Raw genomic sequence first — 15781 nt, forward strand, 5'->3', positions numbered from 1 at the left:
GGGGAACATGCTGTTTAAGTCCCTGTCAAAGTAAAGGTTGTGCAACTGGATTATTGGTCACACCCATTTCATTTGTATAATCAATCAGAAACGTAGCACTGGGCATTACCTTTAAATTTACTTCAGAGACTCCAGTGTGACACTGGCTTCACAGAGTCAAGGGTGATAAGTGACTACTGGTGTCAACCCCAGCAAAGCTACCGGGTTTGGAAGATTACTTTTCCTTGGGTAGATGCTGCCATAAATGAATATACAAGCAGACCTTTAGACCTTCCAACCAAACTGGAGAGAAGCCCCATCAGAAATCTCTCTGAAGTCCTGAGGGCTATCACTAAATCTGTTGCTACAGCAATAGGCATCCAAGAAAAATCTTTGGACTCCCTTGTGTGAGTTTTATTCATTAATGGAATTGTTCTTGTTTCACTCTGAGCTAAACAATGTGGGGTTTGCTCTGAGGAAAACACCTCTTGTTGTACCTGGGCAAACAGCTCTGACCAAGTAGAAACAGAACTAGATAAAATCCAGGTGCAATCCAAGTGGCTGAATGCAGTGTCCACTGATTCTTTTTAGCTGGCTGCCCTCAGGAATTGCTTCCTGGTTTAGGTCAATCCTCCAATTTGGAATCAGCATTTTGATCATTACTATTGGAATTTTTTTCATTGTAAAACTTTGTGTCCTCTCTATAGCTTAATGTTATAAGGATACCACCCAGGTAATGGTCACTCAGCATTTTGCAATGATTTCTAAAGGGTCTGAGACATTCCATGAGGAAGCTCCAGAAACTTCAGAAGATATTTAGCTTTGACAGTAAAGCCTTTCTCTGCTCTGGCACTGATGTGGAACAGGGGAAAACTTTTCAGGCAAAAGAAATAGGATGTGCAATTGTGCTGAGGTAAGGAATATGGAACATTTCAGTGAATGAGAGAAAAATCAGGGTGACTAGGTTGCCGACCAGAAGGGAGAGCAGCTCTAGATGAAAATGGAGAGGTAAGTGGGCCAGGAGCTTTGATAGTTATTCTAAGAACGAGAAGCAACTTTAGGATTACTAGAGTCAGAGTCTAGATAGCTGTTTGGGCTGGAAATAAAGCAGGAAAACTAATGGACATTTTCTTAGGTCATTCTTTTCAGTTGCCCTTCTCCCCTAATATATCACTCTAGTTTTTCTTTCATTTTTGAGTCTATTCCAAGGATTCTAATCTGAAGAGTTTGACTTCAAGGAGTTCCTGAACCAGCAGAAATTATATGAAACATTTTGTGTGCACAGACACATATATTTCGTGAAGGGTAAGGGTGCACAGATTGATGGAAGAGCTCTGAAATTCTCCCACCAAACTGGGAGTGGGCAAGAGCTAAGGATTATGTTCTTCCATGAAGTTAGAAGTAATGACCAACATCTTACTAATTGGAAGTTACATCAATGTATAATATCAAAAACCCAGTAATCATTTATTTAAAAAGAGAGATATAGAACAAATGAACATTAAAGACTAACGAATATTGTTTATAGTCCAGACCATTTATATCCCATCCTTTATACCTTCTTCAAGTTGGAGACTGAAAAATCTGCATTAAGTCATAGTCATGACCTTAAAATATTGCAGAATTATGAATTCACACTTACATCATCATAGAGGGATTATATCATGCCAAAATAGTTTTAGAGTTCATTTGAATTTCAATCATTAGAAAACAGGTAACCCATGAGCTGTATTATTTATGTAACACAACCTCCTACATTGCCTTCACTTTCAAGCTAATAATGCTGCCTACTCATCTGGCATCTTCCATAAGAGGGGGAAGAATAAAAATCAGGACTTCCTTGTTTATCCTCCAAAAGCCTCTCGAGTTTGGATGGCGCAGATAAGACATCTTTGCCTTCTAAGTGTGAGTCTTGGACATTCCTACTCTGCACACTGGCTTCTCATTCGCACCTGCATCTCGGGATTTCCAAGGTCTGTCGGTGTCTGTCTCTTTCTGTCGCACCACACACACACACACACACACACACACACACACCACATTCGCTCACTCACTCACTCACTCGCTCACTCTGTAAATGCATTATTTCTCTACTAATGCCTGAATCACCCCTTTCCGCGCAACGTGAATCACACTATCAGACCCTGAATGTTCTCCCGCGCTAGATCGCAGTTCCCGCCGCTCCTCCTCCTTTGTTATTTTGTATCCGCGGCGCCGGACCAGTTCTCAGGTTTCCAACCAAGACTGGTCAACTGCAGGTCCGATTGGCTGCGGCAGGAAAAGGAGCAAGAGGCTTCACCAAATCACAAACCTAGGGTTTTCATTTCTCTTGGTCTCCTCCCTAGAATCCTGGCAACAGAGGTGCGTAATTACTCTTCCAGGAAACCTTGCCTGGGGTTGCTATGGAGATAGGACGCTGCAACTTGCGGAGCCGCTAGTGCCCAGAAATCTCTTAGCCGACCTCAGCAAAGCGGCTACCCTGCCTTTCTATATCTGCATTCCCCCTTCATCCAGAACTTCGTTTTTCTTGACTCCTTCCATGGAAGATTTGACATCCCCGAAGCAAGACAATCAGGAACTGGGGGAAGCAAGGCGGCCATGGGAAGAAATAGCAGCTTCTTCCCAAGATCCCGAGTCTGGGTTATCTGAGCCCCTGGAACCGGAGCAGTGGCTGGAAACTGGACCCCAACCGAGAAGCGGCCCTCCGCAGAGCCCGCACTCTAGAGCCAGCCCTCCTCTGGATGACGTCACGGGACCAGGTGCACCATCTCCACCTTCCCCTGCCCCGGAGGCTTCTTTCATTCCTTCTACGCTGGCTCTGGCCCGACAGCAGCTTGCGGCCCCGTGGCAGTCAGACAGAACCACTGATGTGAATCCCAAAGCTGAGACACCGCACTCCCACCGTTTGGAACAATCATCTGATCAAGGAAAATCGACTGCTCCTCAAACATGCCAATCAGAGGGAGACATCTTTCAACAGTCTCAGCAAACCGAACGTCACCTGTATGGACCAGAAGATGTGAGCAATAACAACTCTAAACAAAAAGAGCTGAGATTTAACATCTTTCAGGAGGAGGACTCAAACAGTAACTATGAACTGGATCACACTGAGTCTGGGGTCTCTGAAGGGGCCCCCAGCCCGCTTGAGATTGCCATCCAGAGTGCTAAGGCCTACCTGCTGAAGACCAGCAGCAAGTCTGGCTTAAATCTGTAAGTCTTAAAGGGTAAAAGGAGGGGGCAGTAGGCAAGGAAAAGAGGGTGTATCTTTGTGTGAGAGTGTGTTTCTGTGGGTGAATGAATTTGAAAAGTCTGCATGAGTAGGAGAGTTAGTGGCTTAATAACTGTTTGCAACACAGAACTCAAAAGTCTTTGGTGGGGATTCTTTTAACTTCTTTAAAGACCCTTGACACGCAGAAATAAAACCTAGGAATTACAGAATCTTGGGTTTAAAAGAGATCATGAAGATAGTGAAGTCCCAGCATCTCTCCAAGGTGCTTATAAAAAGCAATTGTCTGCTAGTGATAGGGAGTTCATGGCGTCTCATCTGGGCATCCTGGTGCTTGTCTGGCTTGATTTTGAGCTCTCCCCCATCCCCGCCCGAGGCCAGTGTGGGGGTGATCCACTATCTCAGGCACCCAGAACTGTCCTGATTTGAGCACTGGGTGTTCTGCATTCTTAAAAAACCCTCAGTCTGGGGCAAACTAGAATTGGTCACAATAATTTTCATACAATAATTAGTTTTAATGTTAAAACTAGTATTTAATGTTAGAAATCTTCCACAAAACCTGAGATTGACAATTCAAAAAATTATTTCTAAAGTCCTGTTTTAAACTACAGTTTACTAAGCTTCACTGATGTGATTTATACTCAAGTGGATTCTACTTGAATTTGTCATATAAACTTATTGTCATAATTCTCTGGGTTAGATAATAAGCATGAATTTACAAATTGTGTTAAAATCCCAGAGAAGCTCATTATAAATACTTGAGAGTTCACTAACAATTTAAAACTGAACACAAAATATGAAAACAGAAGAATTTTATTCACTGAATTATTTTGTAACTGATATTACTTAAATATCTAAATTTCATTTTTTTTTCCAAATGCTAAGTCTCTGAGGTCAAAAATTAATATATTCTAGAATATTCACTATTATCTTTTAAGTACTTCACAGCCTGCCTTTAAAAACTGCTCAGTAAAAACAAAAACAAAAACAAAAAACAACAACAAAAAAACCCTGCTCAGTAACAGATGACTTTAACACTCTTATATGCATATCTTATTTGACAGCCATGAAAAATATTTTTTGTTGTAATTAAAAGTCTTTTATTAAAATACAAGATCTGATATTGGTTTTACTCTGTTGAATAAAAAGTCTACAGAAAGAATTACTTCCTCTTTTTCTGCCATTCTATTAAAACAAATTATTAAAACTTCCAACTTAAAAGCTATAACTATGCATTAAATCTAATAATTATATTTTATATTTTGATACAGAGGCATTTTCAGGTTTGGAATTCTTAAAAAATACTGACAATATCTTACTGGAAGAACTATAAATAAAGCAAATGCAGACATTATATTAAAATCTGAAAAATAAAATGAAAATTTGGACTTGGAGCTCTCCATTTAATGGCATGTATGGCCTCTGTTGGAGCAAATCAAGAAATCTAGTTGCTGTAGTATTTTTTTTAATAAGTTAAATATTCATATCACAGTGGAGGCATTTCCTAAGGGAAGTTCTAGGGTAGGTTCTTTGTGGCAGTGATGCAGTTACTGTATTTCTCCACTTAAAATTTCTGAAGGCTTTGAGTTGTTGAAGTTTCCTAGAAACCAACTAATTGAGTCTGCATGTAATGCTTCTTCAAAAGCTGTTTGACATGGATATTATCTGGAATTTTCTCTTTTCTGGTAGATATGATCATCTTTCTGATATGCTAACTAAGGTCTTAGATGAGCGTCCTGAAAATGCTGTGGACATCATTGAAAGTATCAGCCAAGATGTGAAGATGGCACATTTTAGGAAAAAATTAGATACACTCCAAAATGAGAATGAGATGCTTCCAATATATGAAACAGCAGAGAAGCAAAAGGCTCTTTTTCTCCAGGGAAATTTGGAAGGAGTCGACCAAGAACTGGAAGATGAAATAGTAAGTCATGGCTATCAATTTGAATAGTTTGATTCTAGGGTTTTATTTGAGATGAGTGAAATTCTTATGAACTATCTTATATAGTTTCCTAAATAGTGTTTGCAACCTCATTTTGCACCATTCGTTTCCTTGTTTAGAATTTCTTATTTTTTCCCATTGCGTTTAATATTTCATAGGCTTGGTTGTTTGTTATATGTATGTGGGGTTGAGCTCCTTGATATCAGAGGAAATGATTCCTTTATCTTTTATACTCTCCAAAGTACCTGGTATAGATGTGGTTCTAAAGCTGTTTCTTATTAAATATTTATTGAATGAATGAATTAACGTCAGATAGTTTAAAGCTGGGCTTTAAAACAAGTTGCCTATCTGCCCCTTTAATTAACTAGAGCAACTGGAAGTATCTCTAATGTTATTTGGATTCTTTTCCAAGGTGACTTCCTCATATTACGTCTTGATATTGTGCATATTACATCAATGGGCTATCATACAAGAGGAGAGGGGTAAAATATTTCTTTTAATCACTACAGACAAAGTGTTGAAAATATTTACAGAGAAAGTTGGTGTCAGAGATAGAAAGCTATCATGAAAGAATAAAATTAGTTGTACCACAGGAATTTTTGCTCCAAATATTTTAAAAATAGCATCAAGTATTGTTTCCTGAATGCCCGCATGCTTGTAATTTATACTACCGAGTGATTTATACTATACATCTACTGAGCTTCCATGTTGTGTTACCACTAAGACTACTTAAAATCTGTCTGTATACTTGCAAATTTGATGTTTGGTGTAAGATATTTTCAGAAACCAGCGTAAAGTTCAGTCAAGAAAAACATAGGAGGGTAAGGATCTAGACAGCAGGTTAATCTCTAGGGCTCCACAACCTTTGTGGGGAGACCAACCTGACACAGTGGGATACAGAGTACTCAGAAGAAGCAGGTGATATTGTGAAGAAACCTTCACAAAGTCACATAATTCGAAGTGTGTATATTTCTTTTCCTTTTATAAAAAAGATAGAACAAAAAAATCATCAGAATCATTGCAGCAAAAGATTTTTCTACCATTGTGGCAAGTTAAAATATATATATAATCAAATAGAAGATAGTTTAAAAACTGTTGAGTTTTTGTTTTTTTCAATTTAGTAACACCTCAGACGTGGAGCAGCCTTGTTTCCAGGATCATCTTCCTCTTTGAGGGTAGAAGCTCTCTGGGTCTGGCAGGCTGCTGCTTCCCGTCTTGGGACTGGATACAAAACAGGCTGGGAAACCTGATCATGGACTCCTGGTTAGAATTAGACGTCTCCCTTCCCTTCAAAGTCTAGAAGCACCAAAATGCTTCTAGAAAGGGGGAAAGGGCAAAATGGTGAAGGGGAGTGGGAGATACAGGCTTCCAGTTTTGAAATGAATGCCACAGAAATGAAAGACACAGCTTAGGGAATACAGTCAATGATACTGTAATGCTGTCATATGGTGACAGATGGTAGCTACACCTGTGGTGAGCACAGCACATGTATAAATTTGTCCAATCACTATGGGTACACCTGAAACAAATGTAACGTTGTGTGTCCACTACAGTCAAGTAAAAAACAGAAAAGAAAAAAGAAAAAGGAAAAAACATACTGAGGAGTGCAACAAATGCCAAACACAAAAGAGATGAGAATTGTAAACAGTCATCGTGCTTATTTTGACACCAACATTATAATATCAACAAGAGCAGATCACTTTTAAGAACAGCAAAGTGCTCTCAGTTTCTCTACCTTCAAGGTCTAAAATTTGTCTAAATTTATCTAAAATTTGTAAGTGATCCCTATCCTACTTAAGGTTAATCTCTACTTTCTCACAGATGTTTTCTTAGCGTTCACTTGAGACTTTGCTTTTTTACTTCTATTTCCCTTATAGAAACATTTTTTATTTTCTTCCTTATGGTAAATCCAAAAGCATTTATTATAAGTAGGGGCAAACACCTGATTAAATTATGTTTTCAAGAGAAGTAATGTATGAGCACTTATTTTATTATATCTTCCTTTTATCCTATAAATTACCCTATATAGAGGGCCATATTGATTTTTATTCCTCCTGTATTTTATCATATGTACATAATATTTATTACTACAAAAACTATGGTAGTATGTACAAACATATATATATACCTTCTTTAAGTATGTATAGGGAGTTAGATTATATTTTACTATGACCACTTAAATATTTTTTATAAAAAGATGTTCAATTTTTATTATTCATAATAGCTATTAAATTATCCTTAAGATACACACATACAACAAGGCAACTATTATATTGGTAAGTATAAGACACAATGGTAGAAGTTACATTTTTGGGTAATGAGAGAAAAATTGGAATACAGGAATTATTAGATCTAAACCTTTCAAGAAATGTCAAAGACATCATGGAGAGACGTAGAGCTAATACCAAGATGTTGAAAAAGGAAAAAGGAAGCAAGCAGTTTCTAACATTAACCACAGTGTTTCTATCCCTAGGCAGAAAACTCTCTCCCAAATGTAATGGAGTCAGCTTTTTATTTCGAACAAGCTGGAGTTGGTTTGGGCACAGATGAGACTTATCTCATATTTCTTGCCCTCAAGCAGCTTACTGACACCCATCCAATCCAAAGATGCCGCTTCTGGGGCAAGATCTTGGGTCTAGAAATGAATTATATTGTCGCTGAAGTAGAATTCCGTGAGGGAGAAGATGAAGAAGACGTAGAAGATGAAGATGTAACTGAAGAGAGGGATGATGGAGACAGCGACGCTGAGGAAAATGATGAAGATGAATTACCAAGGACATTTTACAAGACCCCACAGGTTATACCAAAAGAGGAAAATAGAACGGGGGCCAACAAATACGTGTATTTTGTGTGCAATGAACCAGGAGGAACATGGGTGAAGTTACCACCAGTTACACCTGCACAAATTGTTACTGCAAGAAAGATCAAGAAATTTTTCACTGGGCGTTTAGAGACTCCCATTGTAAGCTACCCACCTTTCCCAGGAAATGAGAGCAATTACTTACGAGCACAAATTGCCAGAATTTCAGCAGGGACCCACGTCAGCCCTCTGGGATTCTATCAGTTTGGTGAAGAGGAAGGAGAGGAGGAGGAGGAGGTAGAAGGCCGGCGAGATAGCTTTGAAGAAAACCCAGATTTTGAAGGCATCCAAGTGATCGATCTCGTGGAATCCCTTTCCAATTGGGTTCATCATGTGCAACACATTCTCCCTCAGGTAGGGGTTTTTCAGTTCTCAATCTATCAGCCAATCAGCAAATTTTTCTTAAATTCTCTCTACAATGCACAGATATATACAAAACAAAGTTCTTCAGATCCTAGACAAAGAAACCATTGAAAAATCAAATAAAAGTGCAGAGGACTATGAAATTGCCAAGTCATGGACATCTGGGATCTTTGAACAAATGTTTATTTCCAAAAAGAAATAAAATAAATATTTCTATGGAGAATTTGACAAGTTATGTGAGGATTTAGATTAATGTGTGTTGTGAAATTGCATTTTATATGTTAACTCTACATAGGTGCATTCCTATTTTGGGAACAGTTCTTTTATTCTATTTCTATAATACATGGAGCTTTTATACCAAGAAAAATAAACTATTATAACAAAAATGAAAACAAGTAGTGCTGTATAGCATTTATTTTGCACCCCTTCTGCCAGGTGCTCTTAATAGCACTTAATTGAATCGGTATTATCTCATGTAATCCTCACAACTGCATGGAAGACTAATATTATCTTGATTTTACAGATGGGGAAATCGAGGCAGAAAGCTTAGAAAGCGTGAAAAAGGGAATGTAGCTAATAGGAAACAGAGTCACATGTGAATGGGCAGAATGGATCCTCTTAATCACCCGCTATCCTGCCACATCTGCAGGTAGAAAATCATTACACTTTGATCTACGGAAGAGGGACTCTTCTATGTCTCTGGGTGAGGGTTACTCAAAAGAGAAATAACCCCAAAACTAACTTTATTATCACATTTAAAAATTTGTTATTGCTACTAATAATAGTACCTTACCACTTTCCCATAAATTATTTGTTACAAATTAATAAAGTGCATTATTTTTTTCCACTGAGGTTTTGCTGATTTCAAAATATAACTGTTCTGTAACTTTAGGAAGTTGGCAAATTTATGAGATAAATTATACCATTTTTTGCTCAAAATAAGCTAGATCAAAAACCTCGTACTTGGGATGTTGAATGCATAAGTGATTGATGAAATTGCCATACAGTAGGACCTCCTGAAGATAATTGCTTTAATCCAAATAAATAGTCTAATATTTTAAGGTCCTCATTGGATTATTAAATCTTGCAATACTCATTTCCAGGGTCGCTGTAATTGGTTCAATCCCATTCAAAAAAGTGAGGAGGAGGAGGAAGAGGAAGATGAAGAAAAAGAAGAAGAAAAAGAAGAGCCTGAGTATATGGAACAGGAAGTGGGGCCTCCTCTTTTGACACCAATCTCTGAAGATTTAGGTAATTTTACACAAACTATGTAATATATGTATATTATATACACATCATATCTATATATGTATATATATGTACATATATATACACACATCATATACACATCACATATACATCATATCCATACATATCTATAGATATGTAAGGTACTATTATTAGTAGCAATAACATATCTATAGATATGTGTATATAATACATATATATATACATATATAGATATGATGTGTATATAATATATTTAGTATATATACTGTAGTGTATTTTTCATGTACATATGCTATACTATATATAGCATACATATATATTATAGTTTTTATGCATGTATATATTATATGGTTAATAAATGAGTCAGAAACCTATTAAAAGTGAACAGGAGCCAAAATTTCATCCGCTTTCCCCTTCATGTGTTTTGGGAGAGTGGGGAATGAGAATATAGCTGGCCTCATTAGCAACTTTCTCAGATGCCAGGAGGAAAAGTAAATTGGCTGCAGCTCTTATTGGAAATGCTGACAGCTGTCTTGTGTATCATTCTTGTCTTGCATTCTGCAGACCATAGTCTAAAGCCATAAACACGTAACATAGTTATGTGGTTTTTTTTTTTTTAAAGATTTATTTATTTATTTATTTGACAGATCACAAGTAGGCAGAGAGAGAGGAAGGGAAGCAGGCTCCCTGCTGAGCAGAGAGCCCATGCGGGGCTTGATCCCAGGACTCTGGGATCATGACCTGAGCCGAAGGCAGAGACTTTAACCCACTGAGCCACCCAGGCGCCCCTAGTTATGTGGTTTTTTTAACCACATAGGTATTGTGGGTTTTTTAAGTCCTCTCTTGTCCTCCTAGTCTTGTTTCTTCCTATTCAGTTTTGGAGCAGTTTTGCTTGTAATCTTTGTTCTCTTTTATAATAATAATTTGATCTTTTATTTGGTCATGAAATAATATGCTCTCTACCACATAGTTCTCCTCTCCCTTAATAAAACTTTTCTGTTGCACAGATGGACACACCCATGCACACATACATGCATATAAATAATCAAATTTTGTTGTTCCACAGGGTTCATAAATTATCCTTCTGACTTTATGTTAAGCTGCTGATGCTTGATTTTTTTCTTTATATGTCAAATTTGTGTGTTTTAAGACTTGTAAAAAGAAGTCTGATACATAGTATATCCTTGTCTATACACGAGTTAAGCTTTTGAATTTCTCTTTGGTTTGCAGAAATCCAGAATATGCCACCTTGGACAACACGGCTGTCCTCAACTCTCATTCCTCAATATGCTATTGCCATCCTTAGATCCAACCTTTGGCCTGGAGCATATGCCTTTTCCAATGGCAAGTAAGTATACAAAGCCATTATCAGGATTATATAAGTGCTGGAAATTATAATTATCACTGGAATGTTGTTCTGTTCTGTTTTTTGTTTTTGTTTTTGTTTTTCCTTTTTCCCCTCCCTCACCTGCTTCCCCAGGTGAAGCACAGCCTGGGTGAGGCAGTTAGAGTAGTCCCGGAGTAAGAGACAAGGCTGCCCTGGGTGGTTGTTCAGGGCAGCCACTCACAATAACCTGGAGTGAGATCCCAAACCAGGATGGGAGGGGAAAAGAGAGTATGGGCAGTCTACCCAGATGAAGGGGTTGGGGGAGAGATACCTAGGAAGGACCAGCCCATGAGCCAGAAATCATGTTCAGCACTTGTACTTACATCTTCTCCGTGAGTTCTTATCACTGCTCTAGGGAGAGATGTCCCCCATTTCACAGCTTAGGAAATGGGGCTAAGATAAAGAGAGAGCAAGAGGCTGGAGGCAGATGATAAAGTCCCCAGATTCCACAGTGGGTAAAATGTCACTGCCTAGGTCGAGCTTCTTCCTGTTGCCAAGTTGACCACTCCCAGGGAACCTATGTCACCACAATCAGATAAGCTGTTTTCTCACTGGACCAGTTTTCCAGTGATGTGTTTTTGGAGCCAAGTCTGGTGCCAGGAATGCTAAGGAAGGAGGAAGGCGGGTAACTCATCTTGGCATGTCAGATGTGTGTGCTGTAAGATTCAGTCAAACAACATTTATATTACATAGTGAAGCATCAAATTTAGAACACTAGAGTAATTCAGACTTCTGTCCTAATATGGTTTTTATTCTGATTATTTGAGCAATAGACTTACTCATTTTCTAGGATTAATGGAGGTAGTTCTATGCAGTGTTTAGTTTGAATCTCACATAATTTTTCTTGGCTATCTTAATAAAAAGTAATTTAAAGTATGTATTATTTAAGCTATCACTTCTAAGAGAATTAGGATCAAGAGGATACTTGATGTCCTTTTACCCTTCACCCAGAACATACACTTTCATTTGTCTTATGCTTCCATTTCTCATCTAAGAACCCAGTGTCAGAAGCTCAGCTAAGCTGGAAAGAGAGCTGAGCTGCCAAATGTGAGAGTTGCCATTATAGCCACAAGCCAAACGTGAGTTGTGCTTTTGGTAATTTACTGTGACAATATAAGGAGGAGAAAACTCTGACTGCTCCTGTCCCATTTTCCTTCCTGGAATGGCACACTGATGGAAGGTCATCTCACTGAGGAGTCCCCAAATATCAGGCTTCTGCAGTTTTATGGCCTGGAGGGTCCAGGAAGCTGGCAGAGGGTAGGGGGAAGGGCTAGAAGTGAAAAAGCACTGAGTACTGAGAGTAGGGAGAAGTGTCTTTAAGGTATCCCCCTTCTGAAACTCCATAAGGAGGCCTTGGCAGAGGCACCTGAAGACCTCTGCTGAAGGCCTCCGAGAGACCTAGAATGAAGGCAGATGCGCCAGGAACTCAGCTATGCGAAGAGCATGGCAGGCTGGGTGGGTCAGAGTCCTTGACTAGAACCTTCCTTAGAGACAGTGCACTGACTGGCTGGGCATCAAGTATGGAGCAGTGACAGCCGTTTTCCTGTGACACCTTCCAGGTAAAGCCTGACAACTGTTTTATATGTGGGCCCAAAAAACCACACACAGGCTTACATTTTAGTTCTTCCTAATGCTGAAGAGTAACTGTTTAAATTAGTTGTTTTGTTTTTTCTGAAAATAGCAATTAAATGATTAAAGATGGTGGTCTAGGTGTAGCGTACCTGGTGACAGTTTGGCCCACCTCTTAGCCAGCTTAAATGGTTTGGATCACAGTAGTGTGTCCTGTATTAATATAATCATTGAGGGCTATTTCATCCCTAGCACTTAAAATGTAATGTTTTGAAATTATGGGACCATAACACGGAGAGTGATCAACTTCTACAGAAGAGAAGGATCAATTTTTCTTACTGAAAAATGATATAATGATCAACTTTCTTTTCAAATTTTATAGAAAGTTTGAAAATTTCTACATAGGCTGGGGTCATAAATATAGTCCGGACAACTACACGCCCCCAGCTCTACCACCAGTTTACCAAGAATACCCCAGCGGGGCCGAAATTACAGAAATGGATGATCCTAGCGTGGAAGAAGAGCAGGCTTTCCGAGCCGCGAGGGAAGCAGCTGCTCTTCCTGTTGAAGAAATGGGAGAAACTGAAGAAGATGAAGATGAGGACGATGATTCTGACCAAGAATAGTATCAGCCCAGCCTTGTGTGAGACTGGTACACATATACTGTGTGTGGACCCTTGATTTTACATATATAGTATATAGTACAGAATTACATAAAATTGGCATCTATTCATGTACAAAATGTTATTCCTTGAAAATTTCCAGTTTGGAATTTCATATGTTCAACTACTAATATGTACCTCTAGAAAGATGTTCAATGGAATTTTCAGAGGCTAAATAACACATTCCTGTTCTGTTGGCTACAGCTAATAGAATAATGTGCATTCTTAAATTTTAAAAAAAAAAGGTCTTAGGTTTAATTTCTAATATGGCAAACATGGAAAGATGCAATCCACAGGGACTTGAATATTTGTCAGCAGGTACTGGGACAAAAATTATTGATAGTCCCTCAATCAGAGCATGTATTTTTAACCAGTCTGGGAAGCTGTACACAAATACTGTGTATGTATGTGTGTGGGAGGGCTTGTTTTTTGTTTTTGCTGGGGAGAGGATTATAATTCTATCACCTGCTCAGAGACTACGAGCACTCAAAATTTTGACACTTTCGTCACTTTTTTTTTTTTTAAGATTTTATTTATTTGACAGAGAGAATGAGTACAACTAGGGGGAGAAGGCAGAGGGAGAGAAGCAGGCTTGCCGCCAAGTGGGGAGCCGGACACTGGATGCGGGCCACGATCCCAGGACCCTGGGATCATGACCTGAGCCGAAGGCAGATGTTTAACAACTGAGCCACCCAGTGTCCCTCCTTGTTACTTCTTAAAAAAATGTTCTCAATCCTGAAATCCAATCCTGCATCTGGCTCTTTGCTCTGCAGCAGCCTGTTTCTCCCTCTGCCAGCAGCTCCCCCTGCTTGTGTTCTCTCTGACAAATACATAAGTAAAACTAAAAAGAAAAAAAAGTAAAGTCTGACTCCTTTATCCTACAGAAATTGGTTTGATCTGATTAGGGAAAAATTATCTGCACAGAGATGGCTAGCTGGAATATCTAAAGACTTCAGACCACTATTTTTCTACTACTGTTTCTCTAAAACTAGTTATTATTTCCATTCATTAAAAAAGGTTTTTTTAAAGGCCTCTTGTGTCAGGCACTCTGAAACTACTATTAAAAAGTAGGCATTGCTCTTGAATCCATTCAAGGAGGGAAATATGAAAAGAGAAATAGAAAATCAGAACAGTTTGCAACTTAGCAGGTATTGTGATATAAATGTCACAGGGTACCATAGAACAGTGTTTCCCAAAGTCTGTGGCAGACCAGTTTAAAAATAAAAGTTCTCATCCAATGCCACTATTTTATGAAATAAAGTTATCACAGCAATTCTGATTTCTGTAATTATCTTGTCACGGACTGGCAATTCTCAGATCCTGATCTATCTATACCTTGAAAAAGACTGCTATCAAATACTTAGAGGGTGCATTTAATCTAGACATGAGCCTTGCAGAAAGCATTTCCAAGAGGTAGAGAACTATGGGGAGATGGGTCAGAGGCAGCATCAACTGTTTTTTGGCAAAGGACTTTAGGCTGGAAGGAGTAGAACTTTGAGGGTGGTGAGAGATGAGCCTGAAGAGGTAAGCAGGGCCCAGGTTGTGTGGAATGTCTGGACTTTATCCAGTAATGAAGCAATGAAGGCTCAACTAGGAAGTCACAAAATTTCAAAACATTTGGCCTATGTGTGGAAGACTGACAGACACAGGATCAAGACAGGGAGACCAGTTAGGAAATTATTATATTATCTAGATAAAAGGTAATGATGGCACAAAACAAGATAAAGTAGAAATCTGTAAAGTAGATCTAAAGTAGAAACGAGATAACATAGGTTACTGTCTGAGATAGAGTATTAGGAAAGATGATTTCCACAATTTTCCAATGGGCAGTATTATTCACTCTTGGGAGTGCAGCTTTTACTATTCAATGGAGTAGCTAATACTTATAAAACCTTATTCAAGTATGTTCTTTTTTCATCATGTTGCTTTTTGTTGTTGTATAATATCCATTTCCTTATCTACCCTAATTTCCTTTCAAGAAACTGCCTCTATCCCATGGCATAGTCTCATGCCAATCAGATGTGGCCTTTCTAGAATCTGAATTTTTTTTAAAAGATTTATTTATTTATTTGACAGACAGATCACAATTAGGCAGAGAGGCAGGCAGAGAGGGAGGAGAAGCAGGCTCCCTGCTGAGCAGAGAGCCCGATGTGGGGCTCGATCCCAGGACCCTGGGATCATGACCTGAGCCAAAGGCAGAGGCTTTAACCCACTGAGCCACCCAGGTGTCCTAGAATCTGAATTTTGAACAGAGACAATTTACTTGGCTCCTAACCCAATAGTTCCACTATAAATCAGACCACATTCTAGCCTCCAGAATTACCTTTGTTCCAGAACAGTTTCTTAGTTACCTGTGTATTCTCTGAGCTTCTGATGATCTTTCAATGAATTCCCTTCTGCTCAAATTGGCCAAAGTAGGATTCCTGCTTGCAACCTTACTTGACACATCCAACACGAATCTGAAAGTTTGTTTCCTACAGGATATGTGAAACATAGGTTCTAATTCACAACTGCATGGGTAAGAGTATAAATATTTAACAAAAGCAAATCCCTCTTTTTAGAA

General features: G+C 38.7%; 1 protein-coding gene across 2 annotated transcripts; it reads left to right on the plus strand.

Moving 5' to 3' along the window:
- Positions 1-1514: 1514 nt before the first annotated feature.
- On the plus strand, positions 1515-14506 carry RSPH4A (radial spoke head component 4A). Of its 2 annotated transcripts, XM_059400600.1 has the most exons (6): positions 1515-3189; positions 4895-5129; positions 7621-8361; positions 9474-9621; positions 10831-10948; positions 12939-14506. In XM_059400600.1, the coding sequence occupies exons 1-6, from the start codon at positions 2519-2521 to the stop codon at positions 13180-13182; spliced, it is 2157 nt and encodes a 718-aa protein (XP_059256583.1). In that variant the 5' UTR covers positions 1515-2518; the 3' UTR covers positions 13183-14506. The 2 variants fall into 2 exon arrangements, with proteins under 2 accessions (XP_059256583.1, XP_059256584.1); XM_059400601.1 differs by lacking the exon at positions 9474-9621 and having other exon boundaries at positions 12939-12961.
- The last annotated feature ends 1275 nt before the right edge of the window (positions 14507-15781 follow it).

This window comes from Mustela nigripes, chromosome 5 (assembly GCF_022355385.1).
Source record: "Mustela nigripes isolate SB6536 chromosome 5, MUSNIG.SB6536, whole genome shotgun sequence".
Classification (NCBI taxonomy): Eukaryota; Metazoa; Chordata; class Mammalia; order Carnivora; family Mustelidae; genus Mustela; species Mustela nigripes.